The sequence below is a fragment of the Emydura macquarii genome, unplaced genomic scaffold (genome assembly GCF_026122565.2).
Source record: "Emydura macquarii macquarii isolate MOO-44397 ecotype Brisbane River unplaced genomic scaffold, CSIRO-AGI_Emac_v2 contig_729, whole genome shotgun sequence".
NCBI lineage: Eukaryota > Metazoa > Chordata > Testudines > Chelidae > Emydura > Emydura macquarii.
The window spans coordinates 606,152-633,196 of NW_027130866.1; the positions used below are offsets into that span (position 1 = coordinate 606,152).

Genomic DNA, 27,045 nt, shown 5'->3' on the forward strand with positions numbered 1-27,045 from the left:
CTTGATCTTTTGGATGAAAAGAGTCGTAGCTGTTTAAATAATTCCTATTCACTTTTAGCCAAATTTCTGCCTCCCTGTACAGCCAAGAGCCGCATTCATGACATCATGGCTGTTAATCAATTGTGTGTGGTGACACGTCGCATTCCGGAGCTCACCTCCATTTAATGTAGTACGTTAGCATTTGATTTTCTAATTCAGACATTGTCTTTAGCATATTCCCATGGTTTTGTTCACCTTTTACTCCTGCATCCCCTTCTAGAGGGGCAGACACTAACGGCATTTCTCTCTCCTGGAATAGGAAGGGAAGAAGGAGGTTCCTGTGCTCTTGCCTGCTGGTATGTGTCAAGTGGGGGTGTGGAAGTTCAATCCCTTCTTCTACCCATCCCCAGTGAACAGAGACTGGGCGAACATCCAGCAATGAAACAGTAACTATAAATCATTCAGTAATACTGAATGAAAGCAGAAATCACATAAAAAGCTCAAGGGCCACAAAAGACCTGTGGCTGCATAAGGAGAACCAAGAAAATACTTATTTACATGGCAGACATAACTAGCAGCGTTCATTTTGACTATTTACGCGAATAATGGGATTCAAAACAAAGTAACAGGGTTCTTTACCTTCAGGTTTTTTTTAAAATAACCCCATCTCCCTCCCATGCTATATCGACATGCAGAACCGTAGGAAAAAAGATGCAGGTGGACACCTACTGTGTCAGAAACTTGTGTACTTTATCATATAGTTTACTCTTACCTTTGAGATGGTACATTCAGGTACCAAAAAAAAGTCATGTGGATGTTAGTAGGAATATTTAACAAGATGTTAAAAAGTTAATAAATATGTGCTTCAGACACACATTTGCTCTTTTTTCATAATTGTTTACACAGCTGATTGCTAATAAAACAAAACATCAGGAGTAATTCAGCACAATACTTACTGGTAAAGACAACAACCAAAATGATTGCCAGATCGATGAAAAGAAACTGGAAATCACCTAAATTGCTCAGGATCTATATAGAAAACAAAAGAGCAATATTACTCATTTCTTCACATTAAGAAATATTTTACAGCTTTTTAAAAAACATTTATTTCCATGAATAGTTGCACAGAAACTTTATAAACTACAGGTTGATCCAGTAATGGACTGAGTGTCCAAACTCTGTGGGAGTCAGGAGTACTGGGCACCTTGCAGGATCAAACCCTATGGTAGCAATGTACTGTACACAAAAGCTTGCAGATTCAAATCATTTTCTAGGTAGTTTTTTTTTAAGTGTAAGTTGTTCTTTAGCCAAATTAGCAAACAACAATGCTGCCTATACAGTTACTCAGCAAACAAAGGCTATCTTAAGCTCTGAAGTTGCCCAAGTATTCTATACAAGAAAATCCCATGAATCTACTCACAGCATACTGCTCAAAAGCTGAGATTCCAAAACTCCCTTACTACTAACTGGTATTCTGAATTAAAGTTACAGATGTTTAATTAACCAATAACAATTAAAGTGGAGTGAACTTCCACTGAGTGCCTTTAAATTAAGTCATTTTGTCATTTCTGCCAAAATATACCCAACCCATTTTCTTCCCCATCAGCTCAATATTTTCCAGTTGTTCTGTCTCAAGCTCTATGTCATTCTTGATGTGTTATTTTGTTTACAGTACTATTCCTTTCTTAGTTGTTGATAATATGGCATGGTAACCGATGGAAAACAGGTCTTCGTTCTACATGTTGTTAGGTTTTAGTACTCTATTGCTCTATCTTCTAGGTACATACTTCTGCCACAGCAGTTCTGAAGCCGTTTCAATCTGTAGTAGGTTTTTTCCACATTTAACAAACAGAAAATGTTACCACAGTAGTTCCTATACCAACTATAGAGAAGGACATGAAATACTGTGAATACTGTGGTAATGTTAGCTAGTTTTCAAAGGCAAAGCTGTAATGATTTTCGATGACCATTATATACATTATTTAGAGATGAAAGCAAGATGAACCTTACCATAATCACCAAGTCCCAAAGAAACTTACAATACATTAATTTGAACCAGCCAGAGGTTAACTTGCTTATCTTAAACCTTCTGAATTACATTTAATAATGTTGGAGTGTTATCTTGCCAAATACTCACAGAATATAGTAGGGTAACGCTGAAATACTGGATAATGCTGTACAAAGCCATAAACTTAAATACGCAAAAGGAAGTTATTAAAGCGGCACGGCCTTCCCTGTGAAAACAAATACATTCATATAATTAAAGTCATTTAAGCCAACAATTATACCCTGGTTAGCAAAAGATAGCTAACACTGAACAGAACAGCAAATGCAGTGAGATGTTTTCTACTAAAGACTGAAAGGTCAAAGACGTGAAGAATCTGAAAAGAAAAAAGGGGTGAGAATACATTGGCCAGCAGATCACAACTGTGAACATGCCATTTACAGAGAAGAGACTCATCAAATTTCTGCTTGATGCTGTTTAATTTTAAAAAGGTTCACTGGAAAAATCAGTAAAGTTAAGGGTGCACCTCTCTTCTGAAAAATGTCTATGGTGGCATGTTTTTACTCAATAGATATGCTCCCTGATCTGCTGACTTCAGGGACACAAATTACTTTTGAGTACTTATTACAGAACCTACACAGTTGTGGTAGATGGAACCAGATTCTGTTCTGGCTCATGCATCAGCAAAGTTGTTAACCAAGTTCCAGGTGCTCGGACAAAAATTCAGTAGGTTTCTGTCAAAGATATCACTAAGGGCAGAAGTTGCCTGAAGAATTTTTATTGCTGAGGATTATGCCCAAGGAGGAAAGAACATCACTTGCCTCTCAGTTCCCAGATTGAGTTTGCAGGGACTGACCACACCTAGAAAGAGACACCTTATAAATGTAAACGGAGTAAAATCTGATCCGCCAATCACTGAGACACAAACATGAAATCCCAAGTGTCATCTTTTACTGCCACTCTTCAAAGCAGAACTGTACTTCATGCTATGAACAGACTATGTGGCAGAAAGTACAGCATTTTAAGTCCTGAATGGTCTCTCTCCAAGAGCACATATATTAGAATTGTTAATTAAAGCATCCTGTAAACTCCAAAAAATTAGTCCTAATTTCTAATGGCAGCAAAGCAATTAATTCTTAGGATATTTAATATGCCTGCAGACTACTTAGGATAGCTAAAGGCTCTCTCACAACTTTAAGGAAGAAATTAATTTTACATAGACAAAAATTGGGGTAACATATGGGATCATGCTGTGAAAATGCAATACATGACTCACAGAATACCCTTACATTAAATGAGAAGAAATATTAAGGGTTATATCTGCTCCTCTGGATCCAAACTGGGCCCCTCTCATATCAAATATGAAGTTCAACAGCATATGCAGAAAAATAGGCATGAAATGCTTTGATTTCACAGTGCCAGCATGTAGGATATTGCCTTGCTCACAGTATTATATCAACTACATTTACTTCTGGGAACCAGTTTGCTGAAAATTCTGAGCTGCATTACCTGATAAGGTTCGGCACACAGGAAATACTGGGAGTTCTGGAAGTGAATGGTGATGCCACAGAAGCCTCAAGTTCAGACAATGATATACCGCCATGGGCCTTCTTCAGCGCCTGCCGGGTACCATAAGGGTAGTTGGAGATTTTTTAATAATCTTTTAGCTTTAAAATTTACAGTAATGTGACAATAGCTCCTTAAACAAAATAGAAGTGTACTTACACCACAGTCATTTGCACCATCTCCACACATGCCAACATAGTAACTATAAAAAACAGACAAGTTTCAGCGTTTTATTTCAGTCCATGACTATAATACTTATTTCCATTATACTGAACACCTATATTCCAGTTTACAATTTCCAAGTGTGGTGCAGACATTAATGAATCCTCAATATGTAGCAGGTTATTACTATTATCACTGTGCAGATGGGGAAACTGAGGCAGAAAAGTAAAGTGACTTGCCCCAGCTCAAGCAGCGAGTAAATGCCATAGACAGGATTAGAACTCAGAAATTTGTGACTACCTTTCCCAAACTTACTCTACTATGCCATGCTGCCTCTACAGTTTGGGGAAGGTGCACCTAGCAATATTTGGTTACATGTGTTCAACAAATTATTTCTACGGTATCAGACAAACTATCACTAACATTAGAAAGACCTACATCAGAAAAAAATACAATTGCAAAAGGAAACCAGCCGTTAGACTAATCTCCATTTTAAAAAACTGCAAGAGCTTGAGACCAGGAGCCAATTTGACAGGATATGAATAGCTGATTAAACAGAATTCATCCCATAAATATTTACTTGTTTAATAAGGGGAAATTAAATGAGGATATTAACTGTTCACTAAGCCGAGTAACAAGATGTTTTATTGTGCCTCAGAAACACGTTGGTCAATTTAATGTTGCTTTAGTCTAAATTAATGCTGCACCACATTGAATTCTTCAGTTACAATCTCCTGAAAAAGCAGCTATTTAAAAAAGCTATATTTCACAGTCCTCCAGGAGATGACACTGGTTTTTAAACAGCTGTCTGGTTTGCCAGCACAGAAGCTTTTAGAGTCTAGCCTTTTCACCAGGCTACATGTAAACAGCTCAAACAGTAAAATGTTCTTATGTGAAAAACAGAGTATCTTCTTAATACAGCAAACACACAACATTATCATAAACAAACAAATACTCACTCTACATTTTGTAAAGCTTCCACTAGCTGGGTTTTCTGATCAGGTGCCATGCGGGCAAACACAGTGCCATGCAACACCAGCTGAAAGATAACAGATTGCTTACCAACATTAGTCACAGTGCAAAATTTGCACATCATCAGAAAGGCCAGAAACACCAATCAAGTTACTAACCTTGGGCACAAAGTCCTGAAAATGCTCCAGTATCACTGCAAATGACTTTCCGTTCATTGCAAAATGATATTTAGTCAGCTGGAGGTCCTCAAGGCTTTCATGGACCAATTTAATCGGAATATCCTGTATCAAGACAAAGACCTAAGGTTACTTTAGTCATAACATACTTATCCATATTCTTTAAACACTAAGCTCCTACACAAAGGACCAATGGAAGTGCTATCCTCAGAAATATAGCTTTAATAAAGGATGCTGAGAATTTTACTTTGAGCTGCAGGAAACCTTGTAATATTAAATCATACTTATTAAATAGCAAAAATTCCATGATTTATTATAGTTAATTACAAATATATAAATAAATATTTTGGAACAAACCCTTTAATAATTACAGATTGATTATGTACGAAAGGGTCACCTGCAGCTGCAACGCCAATCTACTAGTTATGTTTTTAACATATGTCTAGAGTAACAGGGATCTTATTCCCTTCTATTCAGCACTGGGGAGGCCACATTTGGAGTATTGTGTCCAGTTTGGGCCCCCCACTACAGAAAGGATATGGACAAATTGGAGAGAGTCCAAAGGAAGCCAACAAAAATGATTAGGAGACTGGAGCACATGACTTATGAGGAGAGGCTGAGGGAACTAGGCTTGTTTAGTCTGCAGAAGAGAAGAATGAGGGGGATTTGACAGCAGCCTTCAAATAGCTGAAAGGGGGTTCCAGGGAGGATGGAGCTAGGCTGTTCTCAGTGGTTGTAGATGACAGAACAAGGAGCAATGGCCTCAAGTTGCAGTGGGGGAGGTCTAGGTTGGATATTAGGAAGAACTTTTCACTAGGAGCGTTGTGAAGCACTGGAATGGGTTACCTAGGGAGGTGGTGGAATTTCCAACCTTAGAGGTTTTTAAGACCTGGCTTGATAAAGCCCTGGCTGGGATGGTTTTGTTTGGGTTGGTCCTGAGCAGGGGGTCAGACTAGATGACCTCCTGAGGTCCCTTCCAACCCTAATCTTCTGTGATTTATGATATTTTACTGCTGTCTGGTGGTTTAAAACTTAAAGCAGTAAGCAACACTAGAGCACACAGAGTGCAGAGCCCTCTGGGCTCAGATGACATTGCATCACAGGTCTCGTATGTGAGGATGCTGCTGTGTCCGGGACCAGTGTGCAACTGGGCAGGTTTTTGCTGCTTTGAAAAGGTGGTCACTTAAGACACTACCCTGCAGCACTGAAGACAAATGGGAGATTTTTAACTGACTCAAGTGGGAACAAGATCAAGCCGTTAAATGGAGGCAATTTAACACTGTGTAATAATTAGCCGTATCTTGGGGTGGTATCTTTAAGCAGGCAGTTGTTTAGTAAAGCTGTTGACTGAGATATGTCAATATATTTACTTTTTTCCAAAGAGGATAAAACCCACTAAGTAGATCTGTTCCCTCAAAAGCAGAGTTATGTTTCAATGTAGTTTCGTTATTTTCATGTTTGCACAGTGCTTTGAAGGAGAACAGCAATATAAATATTACTATTACTACTATCTATCTTTTAAGTGTACTTTGAAGTGTATACTAATGGCCTTAAAATCATGTTGCTTTGCCACAGCTAATTGATGGCTTACCAGCTACAACCCTGGTTAGGACTTTGGTGTGCTAGCCAATGGACAGCTTCTGCAATGGAGCGACACACCCTGCCGGTCAGCAGAGTGCATCTGATCCAGGATTTCCTCAAAAGGCCTCAAATAACTTTTCCATATTGAAAATTAAAAAAAACCACAACTTTGAATTTTATTTGTTAATTAAACCAAGTAGAGTTCAGTGAAAGATCAAATCATGGGATTTTTCTTCCCCCCAAACAGTTTGTGGTTCTAAAACAGCCCAGTATTATGAATGGCAGTATTATGCTTTACTTCTGGGATTGCATGTCACTGCATTTTCAGTTAAATCACAGGTGCTGAGTTTTGGTTTTGCCAGTGGGTGCCCTACCTTGTCCTCTCCAAAGCCCCGCCCCCAACACTATCCCCAAGGCCCCACGCCCACACCCTAGACTCCCTCCCCTGAGCACCTCCCACCTGCTGCTCACTCCTTTCTGACCCTTCCTGCCTTAAGGGCAAGGTGTGTGTGTTTGGGGTGGAGCTCTGCCAGTTTTGGGAGGAGGCTGCTTTCAGCATTTTTATAAACTTCTTTCACATTCTAGTTATTAAATGTGTGTCTGTTACATGTAATCAGACTACAAGTAATTTATTATTGTAGTCCCTTAATGTTCCCATCTGATGCATATCTACACGTTGTTTCTATATAAACATATTCAAAACACACAGATTCAATACTGAAAAAAGAAAACATAAAAACAAAGTAGTATATGCCCACTTCCCACCTGCAGAAACCCTGGGTTCTGTCTTCCGCTGTCCATCACTCATCACAGCCAGAGTTGCCATTAGCAACCTCCATGCCCATCATCAAAGAATGCTGCGTGGAAGGGTGGTCCCACTGAAGTCAATAGCAAAACTTCCATTAACTTCAGTGGAGCCAGGGTTTCACCCCATTTTTTTTCCCAAGCTTAATGCTGCCATTTAAAATCCTATTCTTTGTAATACTGCTTGTAAATCTTTTGCCATTTAACTTTCTGTAAAACAATATGATTAACTTACTGCCTGCTTTGTTTTTCCATTATTTCTTTTCCTTCACTGATCTTTTCTCCCTCTCTTTCCCCTGATCACCTTTTTCTGTTCTACCCTCCTGATTCTAATCCCTCCTTCTCGCCCTGGTTTCTCCTATTCTTTTCTATCCCCCTGCTCTGCTGCACTAGCTCTCCAATCCTCACTGCCCCATTCCATTCCCTCCCCTTTGCCTCTCCCCCCAATCTAGCCTCCCTTCTGCGTCTTCCTGCCCTGGGGTACTTCACTCCCCACTCCTGTTTGTTCTTGCTTTCCTTCCCACCTTCCCCAGCTTCTGCCAGGGCCTGGGTCCGGGTCCAGGTCCAGCTCCACTCCTCCCCCACATGGCTCAGTGGCCGGCAAGGTTCCCCCCTCCCCAGCTTCTGCCAGGGCACAGGGATGGGGTCCAGCTCCCCTCCATGTGGCTTTCCAGGCAGCAGCAGCAGCGGGTCTTCCCCCTCCCCCGGCTCTGCCGCAGCATGGGGGTCATGGAACCGCCCCAACGTGGCTTCCCTAGGTGGCAGCAACACTTTTGCCCCCACTCACCCACCCAGCTTCTGCTCGAGGCAGGCTCCTTTCCCCCCACCAGGCAGATTTCTCTCCATGTGGCGGGGACTCACTGCCCCCAGGCAGCAGGGGCTTTACCACTTTCCCCCTGCCCACCACCCACCCACATCACCCTCCCTCCCTTACCTGCTGCCTGGGGTCATAGTCTGGCTGGGAGGGGAAGATGCAGCAGCTACAATGCTCATTGACCACTCACACAGTACACACAACCCACATCTCTAAGGCTTTTTTTTGTGGTGGTTAATTTGTTAAGATGGGCCTGCCCTCCTTGTTAGCAACTGAAGCTGCCCCGACTCAGCCCCTGCGGAAGCAGGGAGGCATAGTCACTGATCTGCTGGCAGCAGGCTGAGCAAGCGGAACAGCTAGCAGCAGCTGTGGGGGGTGGCTAGGGGAAGAGAGCGGCCGCCAGCTGCCAACAGCTACATCCTGGTGGGTGCAGAGCACCCACGTTCTTTTCCCCCTGTGGGTGCTTCAGCCCCTCAGCACCCATGGAGTCGGCGTCTAGGAGTTAAATTAAGTAGTGCGTTTATTATGACTTGTACAGCAACTTACTGGAATGATTTAAGAAAATTCAATAAATGAGGCTAGCCATAAATCTCATGCTAACCCTTCACAGGGTAAAGCAATGCTGAAATTACCTGTGAGTTAATGGCTGGTGATGAATTAGTGCATTTTGTGCGAGTATCTGCATAATGCCAGTTTATCCTGGCAACCTGCCCATCCTTCGGAGGTAGTGCTTCAGCAATAATGACCTTATCCTGAGGTAGAATCATTCCACAGTCTCTAGCCACAGAGATCGCAGTTAGCATGTTATCACCTGTTGAGCAAATAAAGTACAAAAGGGTTTCATTAAACAAATGGCAATGTAGTATATAGATGATCATCAGGAAAGGATCATACTTGAGTAAAACCTGCTTTAAAACAGCAGCGCAGCAGGACTGTATTGAGTGGCATCAATGTCTGCGTGACCCACTTTGCTATTTCACAGCCAAACCTTTGTTTCCTCCAGGATAGCAATGCCAGTTGGACTGTATGGTATCAGAGTGTCATTTCTGCAAGACATCCACAGCCATTTGCATGGGCAGCAGAAGTCCAATGTCTACTCCATACCTACCAATATGTAAAAGCTATAAACGGAAATATTCCTGAAGAAAGAGTGAAAGCGGCAGATGGACACACACCACTTTTAACTCTACTGAAATACCATGGAGCAGGAAAGCTTATTCAGAACACATCAATAAAATGACAAATAAAATTGCTTAAAATGGGAATAGCTGACAAGTATGCTCCTCCCATTGAGGATCTCCTGTTGATCACCATGTTATATCTTACCAGCCACCCACAGCTGAACAAAAGTTCCATTTTGCTTAATAGAGATTTGAGAGGTATAATTTTTTTCTCAGTGCTTGTGTTTGTCTAACTTATAGGAATCACAGACAAAGGAATGGTTCAAGAACAGATTGATGGGAACTTTTCTTTATACAAAAAGACCATATGTTAGGTCTATTAATTCAATCAAAAAACCACCATCATTCAATCACAGGAACAACAGAATCAGCTGCAGCATTGTTCACAGTTTACTCTTGAATATTATCATAGTAAAGTAGAATTTGGGTGTATCTATACAACACTTTTACAAATAATGCATCGTTTTTACCACACAGTACAAATCATATTACTGTGAATTTCCATTGCACCTTCCTTCCAAGAATCTCAAAAGTGATTTACACATATTACTGAACTAAGCCTCACCCTTCCTTTACTGATGGGGAAACCGAGGCACAGAGCTGTTAAATAACTTGCCCCAGGTCACATAGTGAGTATACAGCAGAGTAAGGAACTGGATCTAGATCTCCTGACTCCTAGACTTGTGGGTTATCACAAGATCATACTTCCTCTCCTCAGCTACCAAAAGCAAAAATCTCATGGTCCCTTTCTTTTCTTGTTTCTATACAATATCAAATCTTTTTTATATACAAGTGTGAACTTGAACCAGAAGAGCTAAAAACAACTCAGCTTTACATGCTGGAGAGTCATTGATGTTAAATATAAAACCCCACATAGATGTGGAGGAAAGCATTATCTCCCTTCGAAACAATACATTTATTTGTTCCCCAAATGTTGAATTGACTATATTCTAACCTGTGATCATGACCGTGCGAATGTTGGCTTTATGCAAATCTTCAAGTACTGCAGGGGTTTCTTGTTTTAGTTTGTTTTGCATTATAATCAACCCCATAAAATCCATGTTGCTTTCAATGGCATCTCTGTAACAGGGAAAAACATGTTCAGAAAAATTACAGCTACTTGATGTAGTGTTTTTTTTGTTTTTAATAACCTGCCTATGCTTTTACCGAAAAAGCAAAGAGAAAGATTTTATTTTTAATTGTGAAAAATAAAAAGATTCAGCTTCATCAGTGATCTCAGAAATAATTTCTGTTTATTTTCAATTTATTTATTTAAGAAAAAATAAAATGTAAATCACAAAAGTGAAAAAGCAGCCTCTCACTCTGTGTAGTAACTGTATTTCTTTGAGATGTGTCCCCCGGTGGGTGCTCCACTTCAGGTGATCATGCACCTCGAGTTCTTGACTGGAGATTTTCTGTCCATTCAGCCTGCACATGCAGCCTTGTGCCACATACAAGAGCATACAGGGCAGTGGTTCCCAACCCATGCGCGGAGGCCAAAAGTGGCCCATGGAGTTTTTCAAAGTGGCCCGCTGTTCCCCTCCTGCTGGCCGCAGAAGGGAGTCACTGCCCAAGGACCCAGGCACAGTGCACTGCTGCGGAGCTACGAGACCAGTGCAGGCTCCTTGCTGCATCCAAAGGGACAGGAGATCAGCTCTGCCCTCCCACTGGCTGTAGCAGGGCAAAGTGCTCCACCTAGGTCCCTAGGCTCTGGGGTCCATGTTGAAACCAGAGGGAGGGGAGCACTGATCTCCTGTCCCTTTGGCTGCAGAAGGGAGCCAGGTGGAGTGCACGGGGCTACAGGATGCGTGCAATTTCCTTGCTGCAGCTAGGGGGAAGGGAGATCAGCGAGGCGGTTCAAGAAGGGACGGACGGGATCCAGGGAACAGGCTGGCACGCCACCCTCGGGCGCACCTTCAAAATGACCTCCTTTGATTACCGGATCGCCTAGATGACCCTTGCTGGGAGGCTGAGGAGAACCCTGGCGTTGGATGACGTCTCCTAGATCCCCTATTTTTGTCCCTCTGTCTGTAGGGCATGAACCGCTGTGGCTGGTACCTCTGCTGTTGCTGGTCCTGAGGACAGAACTGGCGCCTAAAGGTCTGGGATGTATAAAGACCCAAGGAGCGGAGCGTGGCCCTCGAGTCTTTCAGACCATGCAACTTCTCATCCGTCTGGTCTGAAAACAAGCCCGACCCGTCGAAGGGGAGGTGCTGGATGCACTGTTGGACCTCCTGGGACAGCCCCGAGGATTGCAGCCACGAGCACCTGCACATGCAGATGGTGGAGGCCATGGCTCTGCCCGCTGAGTGTGCTGTGTCTGACGATGCCTGCAGCACTGCTCTGGCCACTGAGCTGCTCTGGCCACTGAGATACCCTCCCCCAGGAATGTACTAAAGTCCAGCGCCTGCTCCTGGGGCAAAGCGTCCGCAAAGCGCGTTAGCAAGTCCCAGAGATTGAAGTTGTACCTGCCCAGGAGAGCCTGCTGATTGGCATTTTGAAACTGCAGGCTTGCCGTCGAATAAACCTCTCTCCTGAACAGGTCTAATTTCTTGTTATCTTTTGTCTTTGGGTGTGGAACCGGGCTGTCCCTGCCTAACCCACTGGTTGGCCGCATCTACCACCAGGGTACGGGGAGAGGGGTGGGTGAAAAGGTACTCAAATCCTTTGGCCACGACAAAATATTTTTTCTTGGCCCCCTTAGAGGTTGGGGACACTGAGGAAGAGGTCTGCCACAGGGCCTTCACTATCCCTCATGCACAGGGAGGGCAACCCGGGCGGCAGCTGCCAGGACATTAAAGAGACTGTCTGATGCCTCCTTCAGCTCCTTCACCTCCAATCCCAAGTTGGAAGCCACCTTCTTGAGAAGCTCTTGATGTGCCCTGAAATCACCGAGTGTCCCTGGGTGACTGCCTTTTCTGAGTAAGAGGAGTAGTGGAGGGGCGTGATGAGTGGTGGCATCCTTTCCTGCTGATGAGGGGCCCCAACAGAGGTCCCTTCCTGGGGGCCCGAATCATTGTTGTTGGCCTAATGATGGCCCTTCTCTGGCGCCGATGGTGCAGATCTCACCCCAGATGACCTGATCAACTGTAGACCTGGCCGGACCGGAAACCCTCAGGATTCCCAATACGGCCATTGGGGTGGCCATTGCTCGAGGCCATCCCAGGGCTGCCTGAGCCAAAGTGATGATGGCGACAACTCGCCCGGCGGCCATCCTCTTGGGAGGACACCAACTCACTGTCAGACGACTGTGGTGGGGCTGCCATGGAGGCTCCCGCTCTACAGTGCCGAGTGGTGGGGGAGCGATGACCCGACCTGTGGGTGCTCTGGCACTCTGGAGAACCGCCTCTTGGTGGCACTGATCATGACAACGAGACCCAGTGCCGGTGCCGCAACCGGTGCCGACGCAGGGAACCATGCTCCGACTGCAAATTGGAGCGCCCGGAGCAGCACCTGGGCACCGATGACTTATGGCACTGCTTCCCTCTAAGTGCCGAATCGGCCTCTGGCGACTGGGTTCTGCACCACACCAGTGTGGGTGAACTCCTCAGTGCCGGTGAGTCAGAGCGGTGCTGACTTACCTCTGGGGAACGGCCTCGTGCATGTGACCCAGAGAGGTGCCGCCTCCTGGAACAAATTTTGCCTGGTGCTAGGGATCGTGACTGGTGCCGGGAGGGTGACCTTGGTCCGTGCCCTGCCGATGCGGGGTGCTCCGGCAACCATGACCTGGAGCGACTTCTAGGGGAGCGGTGTCATGTCGACCCCTCCACCCGGGGCGACCGAGTGGTTGGAGATCTTCGTCCCCACTTTGGGGCTCGCCTGAGCCAACCAGGGGTTTCCCCTGCGACACCGGCCCGTTCTCTCTGGGCAGAGGCAGGGCAGTGGCAAGGCCAACAAGGTCCATGCCGCCTGAAACACCTCCGGTGTCAATGGCGCTGGTAGGTGCAGAGACCCCCTGCTACTCCCAGGAGTTGAGTGTGGCTCTCTGGTTGGAGACATAGGCTCCGACGGTGGCGAGTGAGTCTCCACTGTCTGGCTTTGGTGTGGCCCCATGCTCGACCCCACTTTTTTGGATGGTGCAGGGGAGCATCCCCGCTCTGTGTGCTGCTTTTGCTGCTCCTTCCTCGATGGAGAGGAAGAAGTCCGGTGCCGAGGCAGGGCCGGCGCCGATTGCGTGCTCTGCACCAATGCCATGTTCGGTACCAAAGCAGAACGGGCTGATTCGGAGACCAATCTGAGTGCTGCCTACATCAGAAGGCTTTCAAGTGGATCTCTGTCTTTCTGGGTCCAAGGTCTGAAAGCCTTACAAATTTTGCATTTGTCCTTACAGTGAGCTTCCTCCAGGCACTTTAGGCAACTATCATGAGGGTCGGTCAGCAGAAAGGCCTTCCTGCAGGAGGTACACAGTTTGAAGCCCGGTGACCAGGGCATGCCCTGCTCCTGGCAAAGTCCCAGCCGGGACTATCCTAAGTAACTAACTACCATCATTAACAACACTTAAGGTCTAATCTACCTACCTAAGACAAACAAGAAACGATTAAGGGAGGAGAAAACAGACTGAGCACTTGCGATGCAAGCCAAAGCAGTTCCAGCAACCATCACAGGCAGAAACAAGGAACTGAGGTGGGGCATAGGGCTGGCAGCGCCTCATATACCATGTCATGTGCACGGGGCTCCAGTGGGCGCCGAAGCCGGCCCTATGGGTACTGCTTAAGGGAAAAAAGTTCCGGTAACCGTGCACAAAGGTGTGTACACCTACAATGGAATGGATGTGAACAAGCACTCAAAGAAGAAGAAGCTTTTTTTTTTAAAAAAAAAAAATCAATGTCTAGTTTTTTCCTTGAGAAATACTTTAGTTTAGAAAGTTTGGCTTTAAAAAGACAGCATCTTCTGGAACACTTTGAAAGTCATTAGAATTATAGCCAATTGTATGTGTCTGTTTCAAAGCCACAACTTTAATTACTTTCCCTGGCAGCTTGCATGGTAAAGGTACAGGTAATAAATGAAGATGATCACAAAGTTATGGAGGTTTCTAAATAGACACATTATCTACCATACTTTCAGTATTTTCTTCTGTCACTTTTGACAACAACACGGAAGCATCTTTCGAGAATGTTCAGTTGCTTCTGTTGATTCTTCCACTTCTGAAACATGGAAACTGATTCTCTACTGTGGCACCCCAGCTTTGAGCTGCTGTAACTCCATTACTCAAACAGGGCACAGACCTGGTGGAACAGAGCATAGAATCATGTCCACAATCCTCATGATGCCTTCCATGTTTGGTTGTTGTGCGGATCATACCCAGTGACTCTTGAATGGACACATTACTTTCTGCTACATAAATATACTTATTTAATCAGAATGAAGGAAGTGGGGATTGTCATGTTAACATGTATCAGACACCACAACACAACAGTTATGGTGTATTGGAGGGTCAGAGCTGTTCCACAATGCACACACTATCACCAAAAGACACTTATTTGCCTTTGGTTTCTCTGCCTAATGTCTAGGATACCAATACCTATGCACAATACTGCAGGTGAGTAGACACAGAAGACAGAGATGAATAGGAGATGTAATTTAGGTAAAACCAAAATAAGCAGCCCCCAGGCTATTCAAGTAGTACAAAGAATGTAAATAGTGCACATTTTAGCATGAATTATCTTAAAGAGGTTAGTTCTCAATTAAAAATGGCCACTCTTACCTATTAATATTCTGGACTTTGTGCCATGTAAGCTTTGATTCCAATTTTCTGTGAGCTAGAGCGATGACTCTGAAGCCCTGCTTAGTGTAGTCTTCCAAAACCGTTTCAAAATCAACAGGAACTTTTAACAAAAGCCAATTACAGAATTATTAACACTCTCATATCACATCTGAACTCTATGAGAAAAGTCAGTTTATTCCTTTACCTGTTTCTTGTTTACATAAACTGGCAATCACCTCTGGGGCACCTTTCATGAAAGCATCCATTCTCTTCTCCCCTAGCACTCTTGCTATCACACACATGCGTTGCAAAGCAGAAGAAAATGGAAACTGACGTACAATTCCAATCTCATAACTGGCCTGTATAATTGATCAGAGACAACAAGGGAGGGGAGTTGTTTGGCATATATATCCCTTTTTCCAAAAAAAGCCATTTCCTTAAGAAAGGGAAAATATTCACACTTACCGAGAGCTCAAATAGTTCCTTAAAAAAAGACAAAAAAAACCCTTTGTTTTAAACAACCTATTACAAAGCTTCATTTTAAAGCTATATTTTCAGTGCTATCATCAGATACGTATTGTATCAGTAATACAGCTGAGTAATATGAAATGACAGTTGCATCCACAAGATAGATTTCCAGTTTAAACTGCACTGCATTGTAATTAGGCTTTAAAAGTTTGATATTAACATCTTGCATTTATATAGTGCCTTTCATCCCAAATGATCCCAAAGCACTTCACAAACTTAGCGTAATAACGAAAGCATGAGATGGGCATCAGTAAACCAGAATTTTATTGCCAACTTTGCCACAGACGTGCTGGGTGACTCTGTGCCTCAGTTCCTCCACATGCGGCAAATACTTGCCTACCTCACAGATTATGTTTGAATTAATGTTTGAAAAGCACTTTGGGTCCATCTACACAGCAAAAAAAACCCTGCAGCTGGCCTGTGCCGGCTGACTCAGGCTCAGAGGGCTTTCATTGCTGTGTAGACTTCCGGACTCAGAGCAGAGCCTCGACTCTTCGACCCTCCCACCCATAGACCCTTAGACATATCTTTAGAAACTCATGGAGAGAAGGTGCTGCAGAATTGCTAAGTTTTATTCCTTATAGTTATAAATTCAGCACTATTATACAAATTAAAAGGCAGAGCCCTCTGTTGTGAAACATGGTACGAGATTAACAATGCACTGCAATTCCATTCACAAAAGCTAAGGACAGGAAATAAAAAGAGAATATTGTAGCTACTACATGGGGAGTCTCTGGAGCAAACTAGTTACCAGGGTAAGAATCCCTAATTGTTTCAAAAGGCATCATAGTATCTTTAAAATGGCCAGAAGTAGTCAGAGCAACACCATAATGATGCATTAATTTGGCTGTCCAAAGGGAGTAGTGCCATTTACTGAATCACCAACTCCTGCAACACCTGAATGTTCCCTACATTTTCCCTTTGATGTGCTGACCAGTCCTGATCCTGTTTAGGATTAGATCTACAGGATCACAGTACATGGGAACATGCATCCACTCTTAACTCCTCTAATGAGCTAAAGAACAAAACGTACGCAGAACAACGGTTTTATTTGCTCTGAAATTTTATACCATTTCTTGATTTGTTGCAGGTTTGGATTCCGGAAGAAGCTGTTTTGAAGGTCGAACTACCGTTGGCATTATTCGATTGTGAAGAGCTGTTTCCTCTTCAGTTGCTTCTTCAAGAATCTAAATGAAAACAACATGTAATTCACTTTTGTCATTAACTAACTTTATATCAGATAATTATATTTCCAAAAACAATAACTCTGGTAGTCAACATCAAGGGCACTGATCTTTTTTGACAGGATTTCTATTAAGAAGCAACAATATTAAATACCAGTAAAAGAGAAGATAGACCAAGGTCCTTTCAAAAGTTTTAGCTAAAGAAGTGTGCATAGTTTGTGCCAGAAACGGACCACACTCTCCCAAGATTAGAGAAAAGTAAATTAGACACTAAAAATTCTTTCAGTTTTAATAAATTTAGGTATTGGTATGAGACACGAGTATTTTTAAAACTTGAGTTTCTGTGTTGACACTCTCCCTTTAGAGTGACACTCCAGTACTGCAGCACATCTAGTCATTTAAATCTTGCAATCTGAGGAGGCATATAACAGAACATCATATATCATATCACTATGTGACATCTCAGAATACTGCACTTAGAAATGCTGATTCCGCTGAAAAAAAACAAAAGAACTTACCCATCCTATGGCTTCAAACATCTTTAAATCAAGCGGGTCCCCAGAAAGCACTCCTTCAATTTTCGTGAGTGAATGACAAGTTGCCATACAAGCAACAAACTGAGACTTCACCAGGCTCTCACTGCAAGCTCTCTCTTCTGGCAAAAGGAAACTAACACAGAATATAGTAAAGACAATGAAGTAGTAATGTGCTTAGTGCTACAACCATTTATTCTGAGCTAATTCCAAAGGGTTATATTAGCAGCAGAACATTGGCTATACAAGTCTTTTCAGGTTTATCCTTTCCACATAGCACAGGGAATGGATTAAGACTCCGGACTGGGATTTTCAGTGGAGCCAAAGGGAGCTAGGCATCCAACTCCCATTGAATTTCAATGGGATATGGGCATGTATGTCCTTTAGGTTCCTCTGAAATCCGCATCCCCATTATTTAAGTAGTCAATCACCTCTGGTTTGATCACATGTAACTTCACAGGGGGCCTATCTACACAGGAACTAAAACTGGGTTACCTGAATCAAGTTCATGTTAACTCAGATAAAACAGCCTGGCTAACTGGTGATTATAGAGCCAAAAACAAGTGCATAGACCAAGCTCACAAATCACTTTGCACAGTTTCTGTGCTCTGTTTATAAATCCACTGTGGTCCCATCCACTTCAGCCAACTAACCCACATTTTAGAGCTGTGTGAAAGTATCATGAGCTTTTCACCAAGTCTAAATCACACTTTGAAATGTACGCCTTTCTAGTCACTTTTTTTTGTTTGTTTGTTTATTAACAATCAGGAACACAAAGGATCACAGCTTCTTTTCTACTCTATGCAGGTTCTTACACCATGCTCATCACCATAGTATCTGGGAACCAGTTACATATTTGCTCTCATGTCAATCACATTGTACCAAATAATGAAACAGAACTTCTCTCCCATACAAACATTGCAGTGCGTTTATCCTTACTGAGCATTTTCCACTCTTTGGATCCCCCAAAGATCTAAGCCATCTTCAGTAAGAGTGCCAGTCTACCAAAAAACAAAAACAAAAACAAACAAACAGTCAGTAACAACAAGGAAAGCCTTCAGAGCTGGGGTGGGCTCCAAAATGTGCCAGGAGACACCGCATAAATATTAGCAGAAAATGAATAAAGTTACACTTGAACAGTAACTGTTGCACTTTATTTCCAGCCAAAAAATAGAGCTGATATTTATTAACTGTTCTTTACATGACAAAAAAGAGCACATTTCCTCATTGATTCTGCAGATAACTGCATATGGCTTTGTGGAAACATTCATTTTGTAACACAGAAGCATGACTAGGTTACTGTCTAGTGTTATGTATTCACTGCTCAGAGCCTGTAATGAAATCACAGCCGTCTGTGCTCATGGGGACAGGATGGAACACCCAGCCCCTCAACCCTCAATTATGTGAGTTCACATGGTCTATATGCTTTGGAAGAGGAAATTCTTAAACTTTTATATAGAATTCTAAGCAAAAAAGAGAACAGATAGACAAAGGCGCTACAACTCAAGCTGGGGAGGAAGGGCAGGCACTAAACTCTTAGCAGTAGCAGTAGTTATTTACACAGAGTTAACACACCATTTTGAATACATTTGCCAAACACAGAAATAAAATGGCTGTGCAGACAGTTTAAGGAGTGAGACAAAAATTTAGAGGGGAAAGAAGTTTGGATTAGTCCTAGTTGAAAGGAAGAAACAGATGAGCTGTGTTCACCTGCACTATTTCTGACTTTTAATTGTTCCTATTCCTACATAAAGAACTATATTAAACATATTAGTTTGGACTTTCATTTGAAATAAAGTTAAATGAGAAATCAGCCCAACTACAAAGTCTGGATCTGAATTTTCCTGAAGCTTGGGGGCCTTCAGACAGCTTCAGTGTAGACCCAATCTCCACGTGAAACTTATGATTCTGGGAGCTATTGACAAAGTAGTATCTGGAGTTTTGAGATGAACGTACCACTCACATTTTCAACTCTTTGCTAGGGTTATTTCTATGTTTAGCATCTACTACCAATCAATTCACTTAGGATCTGTAGCTACTAGAATAGAATTTATTTATTTTTAAAAGTTAGCCCTAAAATCATGATTATGAATGTCCTTGTAGCCACTGCTATAATTACTACTTTTTAAAAATGATATACTTCCCAGCCAATAACCAGCAAAAAAAAATTAAAATATATCTAACCTTGTCAAAACACACAAGATTCAACTGGCCACAGATATTTATCCTCTGAGGACTGATGCAGAAGATACCAATCTTTTTCAACCGTCTCTGTGCATAAACAATCCCAGCAGTCATTGCAGCAGGAAGTGCAGGAGGTACAGTAATGGTGATAATGTCAAGAGACTCAATGATTATTATATGAGCTGGAACCTATAGTTAAAGAAAGTACACTATTAACGGAATAAAAGTTCAATGCTTAAAGGATTCAATAGTCTCTCCTTAGTAGATTAAGTTTAACACAGTACTGGACCACAAATTTCAGAGATAAAGCTCCATTCAGCTCTTTTTGGAATATCACAAAATAACTTTTTGAGCACAGCAGATGCTAACAAAGCTGCCACAATCCTTATTCACACAATACAACTTTAGCTATCCACTCCTAAGATATTTATACTTTTAAGCCTCTGATATCCTTCCCAATAGATTAGTTAAAAGCCAAAGGTGAGCATATAATGTGCAACAAATTTGATAAATTGGCATTTTCTATAATCTCATCAAATAATTTCTATGACTGATCCTTGGTATATAGCTCATTTCTGTGCAATATGTTTTGCATGTGCAATAGCTAATTTGTTTTGATTGGATACAAGTCACATGGTATCTTATTTCTTCTTTGGATTACATTAACTTCTAGAATCAGTTTTCTGGTGCAAATGCTTGTGACTACAAATTCAAATTTCACTTTCCTCTAATATTCCCTTACATTTTGCTTTTTTGCTCAACAATCCTGTCAGTAAATTTATCTGTTACAAAATTCATGGAAAGCAAATGCAGCCACAAAGGTTTCATGAAAAATTAGACTTAATTTTTGCAGAAAGTTGTCTTGCACTAGTTCACCCAGACCTATTAAAAAAAAACACTGGTCAGCCTCTACAGTTAAAGTAAATGAGTAGGGTGATGGAGGGATGGTAATCATACCTCATTTAGTATGCTATTGACAACTGTGTAAAGAAACCCAACACCTGCCACAACCACAAGGAATAGCAGAAACATGTAGGCATCTCTGTAGAGTTTGAAGTCAGTTGGCTTTGGATACAGTATTGAACGAACAAGCTGTCCTTTAGACGTACTAAAGCCTATAATGAGAGAGATTTTAAGGTATCATCAGATTAAAAATGTAAACAACGACAATGTTATACAATGCATCAAAAGCCTTTGAGAGACTAAGATCCTGAGCTAATATTTTGATGCACAGGTTTTGTTAGTGCTAAACCTATTAGCATGCTGTACTTGCAAATCCTGGCTTCCAGAATTAAAGCATTAAAAAGACAAAGAGCAAATTCAGTTTTAGCTGAATTTCACACAGAGTCTCTATACTTTAGCTGCAACCATGCACACAGAACAGCTATTTACCCTACCGTAACTGATTCTTCAAGATATGTTGCCCATACAGAGTCCACTCTAGGCATGCATGGGCTAAAAGCACATGAGATTAGATTCTTCTTAAATAGCAAAATCTGTTGGGGCCTTGCCTGCACCCCACGTGCCTTTGTGTCCACCATAACTGGTGGTACAAAGGGCAGGGCGTCCTCATTAGCCACTCAGTTCCTTCGCCATAAGAACTCCAGAAAGGATTCTGAATTAGTGGAGAAGGAGGTGGTCATGGAATCTACGTGGACAACCCATCTCAAAGAACCACATTTACTGTAGGGTAAGTAAGTATTCTTTTTTCGAACAATTGCCCACAGAGATTCCACTCTAGGTGGCTAACAAGCCGTTATCTCAAACCTGGACATGGGAAGAGGAGTCCTGTTTTCCAAGTGACTGCAGGACAGCCCTGCCAAAGTTGACATTGACAATGACCCTTGACCTAAGGAGTAATTAGAAGTAAATGTATGAACTCAACTTCTGGTAGCAGCCCTTCATATTTCAGATATTGGTTTATTATCCCGGCAAGCACCAGAAGCTTCCTGAGTCCTAGTGGTTCTAACATGATACAGAGGATCCTTGTTAGCTATCTGATACCAAGTCTTAATGCAGTTCAAAACCCACTAGATAACCTGAGTGGAAATAGGCTGCCCTCTAACCCTTTCTGCAAAAGCCAAGAATAGTCTAGGAGAGGATCTCAATGACTTTGTTCTGTCTAAACAAAAGGGCAACGCCCTCACCACATCTAGCCTTTGAAGTCTTGATTCTCCCAGGACAGAATGAGGTTTGAGAAGAAAACTGGCAGAAGGATAGATTGGGATGTAAATCAGACTACCTTAGGAAGGAACTTGGGGTGAGGATTTTATCCCCAAGAGGATTTTATCCTTATGAAATATGGTGTACAGAGGACCTGCTTTGAGGGTCTGGACTTCTCCCACACTGCTAGTGGAAGTAGCAAGCCACAAAAAAAAAAAAAAAGACAGCTTTCACTGAAAGATGGTACAGAGAGCAGGTTGCCATGGATTCAAACAGTGGGTCCCCATTAATCCAGTGAGGACTAAGCTGAGGTCCCACGAATGGGGGAGGCTCCCTCAGAGGTAGAAAGGCATGGCTTCTTACAGTAAGTGTTCGCGCCCCAGGGAGAAAATCAGGGCCAGGGCTGACAAGGATACTGGGGTGGAGTGTAAACAGGAGGATACCAAAATGGAGAATCCCAAGAGAAACTCTGCCCTCTTTCTGGGCCCTCTGATGGAGTCTTCTCTGGATTCCTATGGAGACATGAATGGTGGGAAGGACAGGCATCTCCACTGTGCTTTGGGGAGGACAATGAAAAAGAGCAGACCTCCTCCAAAGGTGGAGCTGAGCTGTCCAGGAATCAGTGCTGGATCAGGTGAATTAGGAGAGGAAGGCTGGTTCCTTGGACATAACATAGCTGAAGAACTCCAAAAGAGAAGACTCTCAGACTGGACCTATAGGCTGAAGCCTTTCATGGCACCAGCCTGTGCTGAAATATCCAGTGTCAAGACAACCGGTGCTGCAACGTCCATTAGCGCCATGAAGGCTGTGACTGGCACTGAAGGAGAGGTAGTGGGTGCTGCAGGTTTGAGCATCAAAGGTGGTGCAAAGGAACATGGCACTAGCGCAATGTGACTCCTGTGGTTAAAGGAGCCGTTGGTGCCAATTTGCTCTTTGGCACCAGAATGGGCCTCCAAGCTGCAACACTTGGTGAAGGAGGCCCCAGGAGAAGCTGAGTCTCTTATTCAGAGTTGGTGTGGTAGACCTGCTCCTGGATCCCCCCTGGAGCTATGGCCTCTTTCCTCCCTCTCTCAGAAGTACTAAGGTGGCAGGACAGAGGTGTGGGAGCGATGGGAGAAGGCAGCAATGGAGCTGGAAGCTCAGCCACAGCTGGCTGGTGCTGAAGCAAGATGCGACTGACCCACTCTGGGTTTTTCCTGAGGCAGAGGTTGGAGGCTCCATGGAATTTTCAAACAAGAACAATTTACATCTCACCTCTCTGCTTTTTAAGAGTCTGTTTGGAGAATGAGCAACATGCAGAGCAGGGCTTTTCTGTGCTGTCTCTCAGGGGGAAAAAAACAGTGGGAATGACCATTGTTTATGGGCTTGGCAGAGCCGCACAATGGCAGAAACTAAGTTAAGGCTATACCCCACGGTTGAGGGATATGGATACAGCAGGGTTCCATCGCACAGCATTAAAGAGGAACTGAGTGGAGGATTGGGCTGCCCCACCCCATATATCCCAAGCTACAAAGGTCACAGAGACACGTGCAGCCACAACAGACACTGCTATTCAAAAATAATCTGATCTCATATGTAGAGGGCTCCTGGAGTGGAATCTGAGTGGCCACTAACTCAAAGATGACACGTCCTGTGAAAGGAGCCACCGCATTGGATGGAGAGAGATCAGTTGGCATACCATCATGTGGAGGAGGTAAGTATACCAGACCTGTTGTGGCACGTTGGAGCTATTAGCATGACATGAACTCAGTCCTGTTGTATCTTGTGAAGTACTCAGAACAGGAGGGGAAAGGGAGGAAAGGCATAAAGATGGGGCGCATCCCATTATGAGGAATGCATCTCCCAGAGATCCACATCTCAGTCCCGCTCTGGAACAAAACTGAAGGTAGCAGGCGTTGTGCTATGTGGCCAAAAGGTATATGGTGGGGTAACCCCATCAGTTGAAGATGGGATGTAGTGCTCCCCATGTGTCCAGGTCCCATCCACGATGATGGGAGAACCTCCCTGGTTCAATGCATTTTAGCGTCCAGGAAGGTACACTGCTGAAATGGTGCTGTTATGTTGGAAACACCAATTCCACAATTTGACTGACTCCGAACATAAAAAGTGGGACCTCACTCCGCTCTGCCTGCTGCAATGCAATAAATGCAGGTGAAATTGTCTGCGATGACTCTGATGGTACAGTGTTCTAGTAGAGGAAGGAAATGTAGGCAGGTGTTGCAGACCGCTCACAGTTCTAGGAGATTAATGTGTAGGGTGGATTTGGTTAACAACAATCTGCACTGCATTGTGTGATCGTGGAGATGCACTCCCCAACCAATTAGGGAACATATCAGTTGTTAGGATCATGGTCGATGGTGGCTGAGGAAAGGAACTCCAACATAGACATGGTTGGGCTGTGTCCACCAAAGCAGTGAGTCCTTGTCTCTCATTGGCATGGATAAGAGTTTGTGGAGGCTGTGTTTATGGGGGAGATATACTGTACAGAGCCACGCCTGAAGACATCACATGTGTAGTCTTGCGTGTCTGACCATAGAAGTGGCTGCTGCCATGTGGCCAAGAAGCTAGAGGCACGTTCTGGCAGAGATCCAGGGGCAGACCCATGCGTTGGATACCAAATCTACTATAACCGAAAATCTCTGAGGTGGTAGGAAGGCTCTGGCTTGTTTGGCATCCAACTATGTGCTGATGAATTCCAGTTGTTGTACTGGCCTTAAAGTGGAGTTTTCTAGGTTCACAAGGAGGCCTAGCTTCATGAACAGCTCCATTGCTATGTGAATAACTTGGAGAACATCAGTTTCAGATAGGACTTCAAGGAGACAGGGGTTCAAGTATGAAAAGATGATGACTCCTTGTTTCCTTAGGTAGGCAACGACTACTGCCAGGGCCTTGGAGAACACCCAGGTGCTGTGGACAGTCCGAAAGGCAATACCTTGTACTGGTAGCAGTCATCGCCCACGATGAATCAGAGAAATCACATGTGGGCAGGGTGTATGGTAATATGAAAGTATGCAGCTTGGAGGTCGAGGGCTGAGAACCAGTCCCCCGTTCCAGTACTGAGATAATAATGGAGAGGGTGACCATCTTGAAGCACTGTAGTTTGACGAACTTGTTTAGATTGCAAAGATCCAGGATGGGTTGCTAGCCATAAAATTTCTTCTGAAACTGGAAATAGTGGGAGTAGAAACCCTGTACCATGTGCTGGAAAGGGATCAAGTCTATGGTTCCCAGCTGCAGAAGAGGATTTATTTCTCTCTGTAGAATGAACTTGTGAGATGGGTCCCTGAAGAGGTACGGGAATGAGGAGTGGTGGGGTGGGATAGATAGGAAGGGGATGGAGTATCCTTCCTTGAGAAGGATTCCTTGAGAAGTAGCCCCTTGAGAAATGCGCTGTCTATGTTTGGTAGGAGACCTTTGTCTTCAGCACTGACTGTCCTAATGCCATTGTGGAGTGTACCGTTGTGGTTGGGATTGTGGGGGGAGAGGAACTTCCAAAAGTGTCTCTTTGGCGCTGGTGTGTAAATTCCAAGAGATCTGAGTGTAGACCAGGAGTCTTTAAGGGAGCATAGAGAATTGTCCGTGCATTTCAAGAATAGTTTCTGGCCCTCAAAAGGTAACCCAATAGACGGATCCATGATGCACACCTCATGACCGCAGCAGTCACGATAGACTTTGCAGACACCACTGCCCGATCTAACAAGTTTTGCAGAGCTGTATGGGTCCTTCCAATATTAGGGACTAGAATTGCTCTTTCTTGGCCTCTGGTAGGTCATGACAGCAGTTCCTCCAATTTGGAGTAGTTTAAGTAATTATACTTAGCCATGAGAGCTTTGTAGTTCGAGATTCTAAACTGGAGCATGGCTGATGAATATGTTTGTGTGTCCAAGTAAGTCTAGGTGTTTGTAATCTCTGTCTGGATGGCTAGAACGGGATTGATATTGACGGCCTCTCTCTTGCACTGCATTGACCACGAAAGAATTTGATGTGGGATGTGAGAATAGAAATTCCACATCCTTTGCTGGAACATAATATTTTTTTCAGCGCGTTTGCCAGTTGGAGGGATGGATGCCAGAGTCTGCCAGAGCACCTTCATGGGGTCAAGAAGAGCCTCATTGATTGGTAATGCGATCTTGGTGGAAGAGGATGTGTAGAGGATATCAAGCAGTTTATGCTGCTGGTCCTTGACTTCCTCCAAAGGAATCTGGAGGGAGTCTACAATCTTGCAGAATAAGTCCTGAAAATGTCTGAAGTCTTTGGGAGACGTACGGGATGGAGGCATGATAGCCTCATCAGGGGAGAAGGAGGGAAAATATAATGTTGGTGGAGCCTCCCACTTCTGTTTGTCTTCCTGTTCTTCCTCTTAAGTTGGTCTCAGCTTTGCTCTCTGGGATGGTTCCCAAACTGTGCCCTGTACATGGCCCAAGGGTCCCAATATGGCCTGTGTGGACCGAGTGGAACATGTGGCTGCATCCACGGTGATCCCTGTCAAGATTTTGGACTAGATGTAGACTCTGGATAGTAAGGATGAACAGGTGTGATTTGTCTTGTAGATGAAGGAGCAATGGAGCCCTCCTCATCCTCCTACTCTTCATTCTTGTGGCTGGGGAAGTGAGGTGCCGTCCTTGGCAGAGAAAGAGACGAGTGTTGTGAGTCTAGAGAGGAGGATGGACATGGGGGAAGGTCATGTCGAGGGGGCGCAGACTTAGGAGTATCAGATACCAGCAGGTGCTTAGGGTATCTAAAATCTTGTGGAGAAGGAAAAAGCATCATCGGTGCCAAGTGTATGACACAGTACCGATGGGAGTATTCCCCTGAAGTGTCAGTAGATGGCACCAGAGACTTGGTCAACGCCAATGATTTAGCTGGCACCAATGACTTGACCTGCGCCGACAGCTTCTTCAGTGCCAGAAAGGGCGCCAGTGCTGGCAGTTTTGTTGGGGCCATAGCTCCTGAAGTCAGCCTGACTCGTTCCCCAGAAGTGGGAAACAGTGCCAAGGCCTGCATGTCTGCCGTTACGGTCTTTAGACCATTTCTTCATGTCAGTACCAGAGGTACTCCCACGGGCCCTGGAACTGTGCCTCCTGTCAGTTAAGGCAACAGATCTCACCGGGGACAGTGTTCTGGTGGGCTGTGCCTCAAAGCATGAGGAAGGAGCCTGTTTCTTTTCATCCAAGTGAGAAAGAGATGACTTTCTCTTCAAGGGACATAGGAAGTACAGATCAGCAGACCTGGCAGAGTGTGAGAGCCTCTCTGGGGAAGGGTCCAGTCCCAGGTTTGATCACAGCAATTTCTTCATGAGAAGTTTTAATCAAATGTCCCAGTCTTCTCTTGCTCTGGGATTCAGGCCAGGGCAGTGGGAACACTTTTGTGGAATCTATCCCTCTCCTAGACAGCAAATACACTGAAGGTGGCCGTCCATTACCGGGAAAACAGCCCCACAAGAAACACACCTTTTAAATCCAGGAGATCTAGGCAGAAGGGTGAAGGGAAAAAGCTTCCTGGTCAGGAA

At 43.7% G+C, this 27,045-nt stretch overlaps 1 protein-coding gene across 6 annotated transcripts in view; it reads right to left on the reverse strand.

The window, feature by feature from the left end:
* Positions 1-27,045, reverse strand: part of ATP13A3 (ATPase 13A3) — a 107,383-nt gene that overhangs the window by 21,768 nt on the left and 58,570 nt on the right. For 5 of the 6 annotated variants that reach the window (XM_067542817.1, XM_067542821.1, XM_067542819.1 and 2 more), the window contains 16 exons: positions 20,331-20,488; positions 19,374-19,562; positions 18,129-18,190; positions 17,175-17,325; positions 16,543-16,659; positions 15,410-15,427; positions 15,150-15,303; positions 14,945-15,065; positions 10,196-10,320; positions 8,692-8,870; positions 4,843-4,965; positions 4,672-4,751; positions 3,710-3,752; positions 3,494-3,603; positions 2,117-2,213; positions 936-1,008 (listed from right to left, as the gene is read on the reverse strand). In XM_067542817.1, coding sequence (XP_067398918.1) covers positions 936-1,008; positions 2,117-2,213; positions 3,494-3,603; positions 3,710-3,752; positions 4,672-4,751; positions 4,843-4,965; positions 8,692-8,870; positions 10,196-10,320; positions 14,945-15,065; positions 15,150-15,303; positions 15,410-15,427; positions 16,543-16,659; positions 17,175-17,325; positions 18,129-18,190; positions 19,374-19,562; positions 20,331-20,488 — 1,800 coding nt within the window. The remainder of the gene's footprint in view (positions 1-935; positions 1,009-2,116; positions 2,214-3,493; positions 3,604-3,709; positions 3,753-4,671; positions 4,752-4,842; positions 4,966-8,691; positions 8,871-10,195; positions 10,321-14,944; positions 15,066-15,149; positions 15,304-15,409; positions 15,428-16,542; positions 16,660-17,174; positions 17,326-18,128; positions 18,191-19,373; positions 19,563-20,330; positions 20,489-27,045) is intronic. The other variant, XM_067542820.1, reaches the window with a different exon arrangement.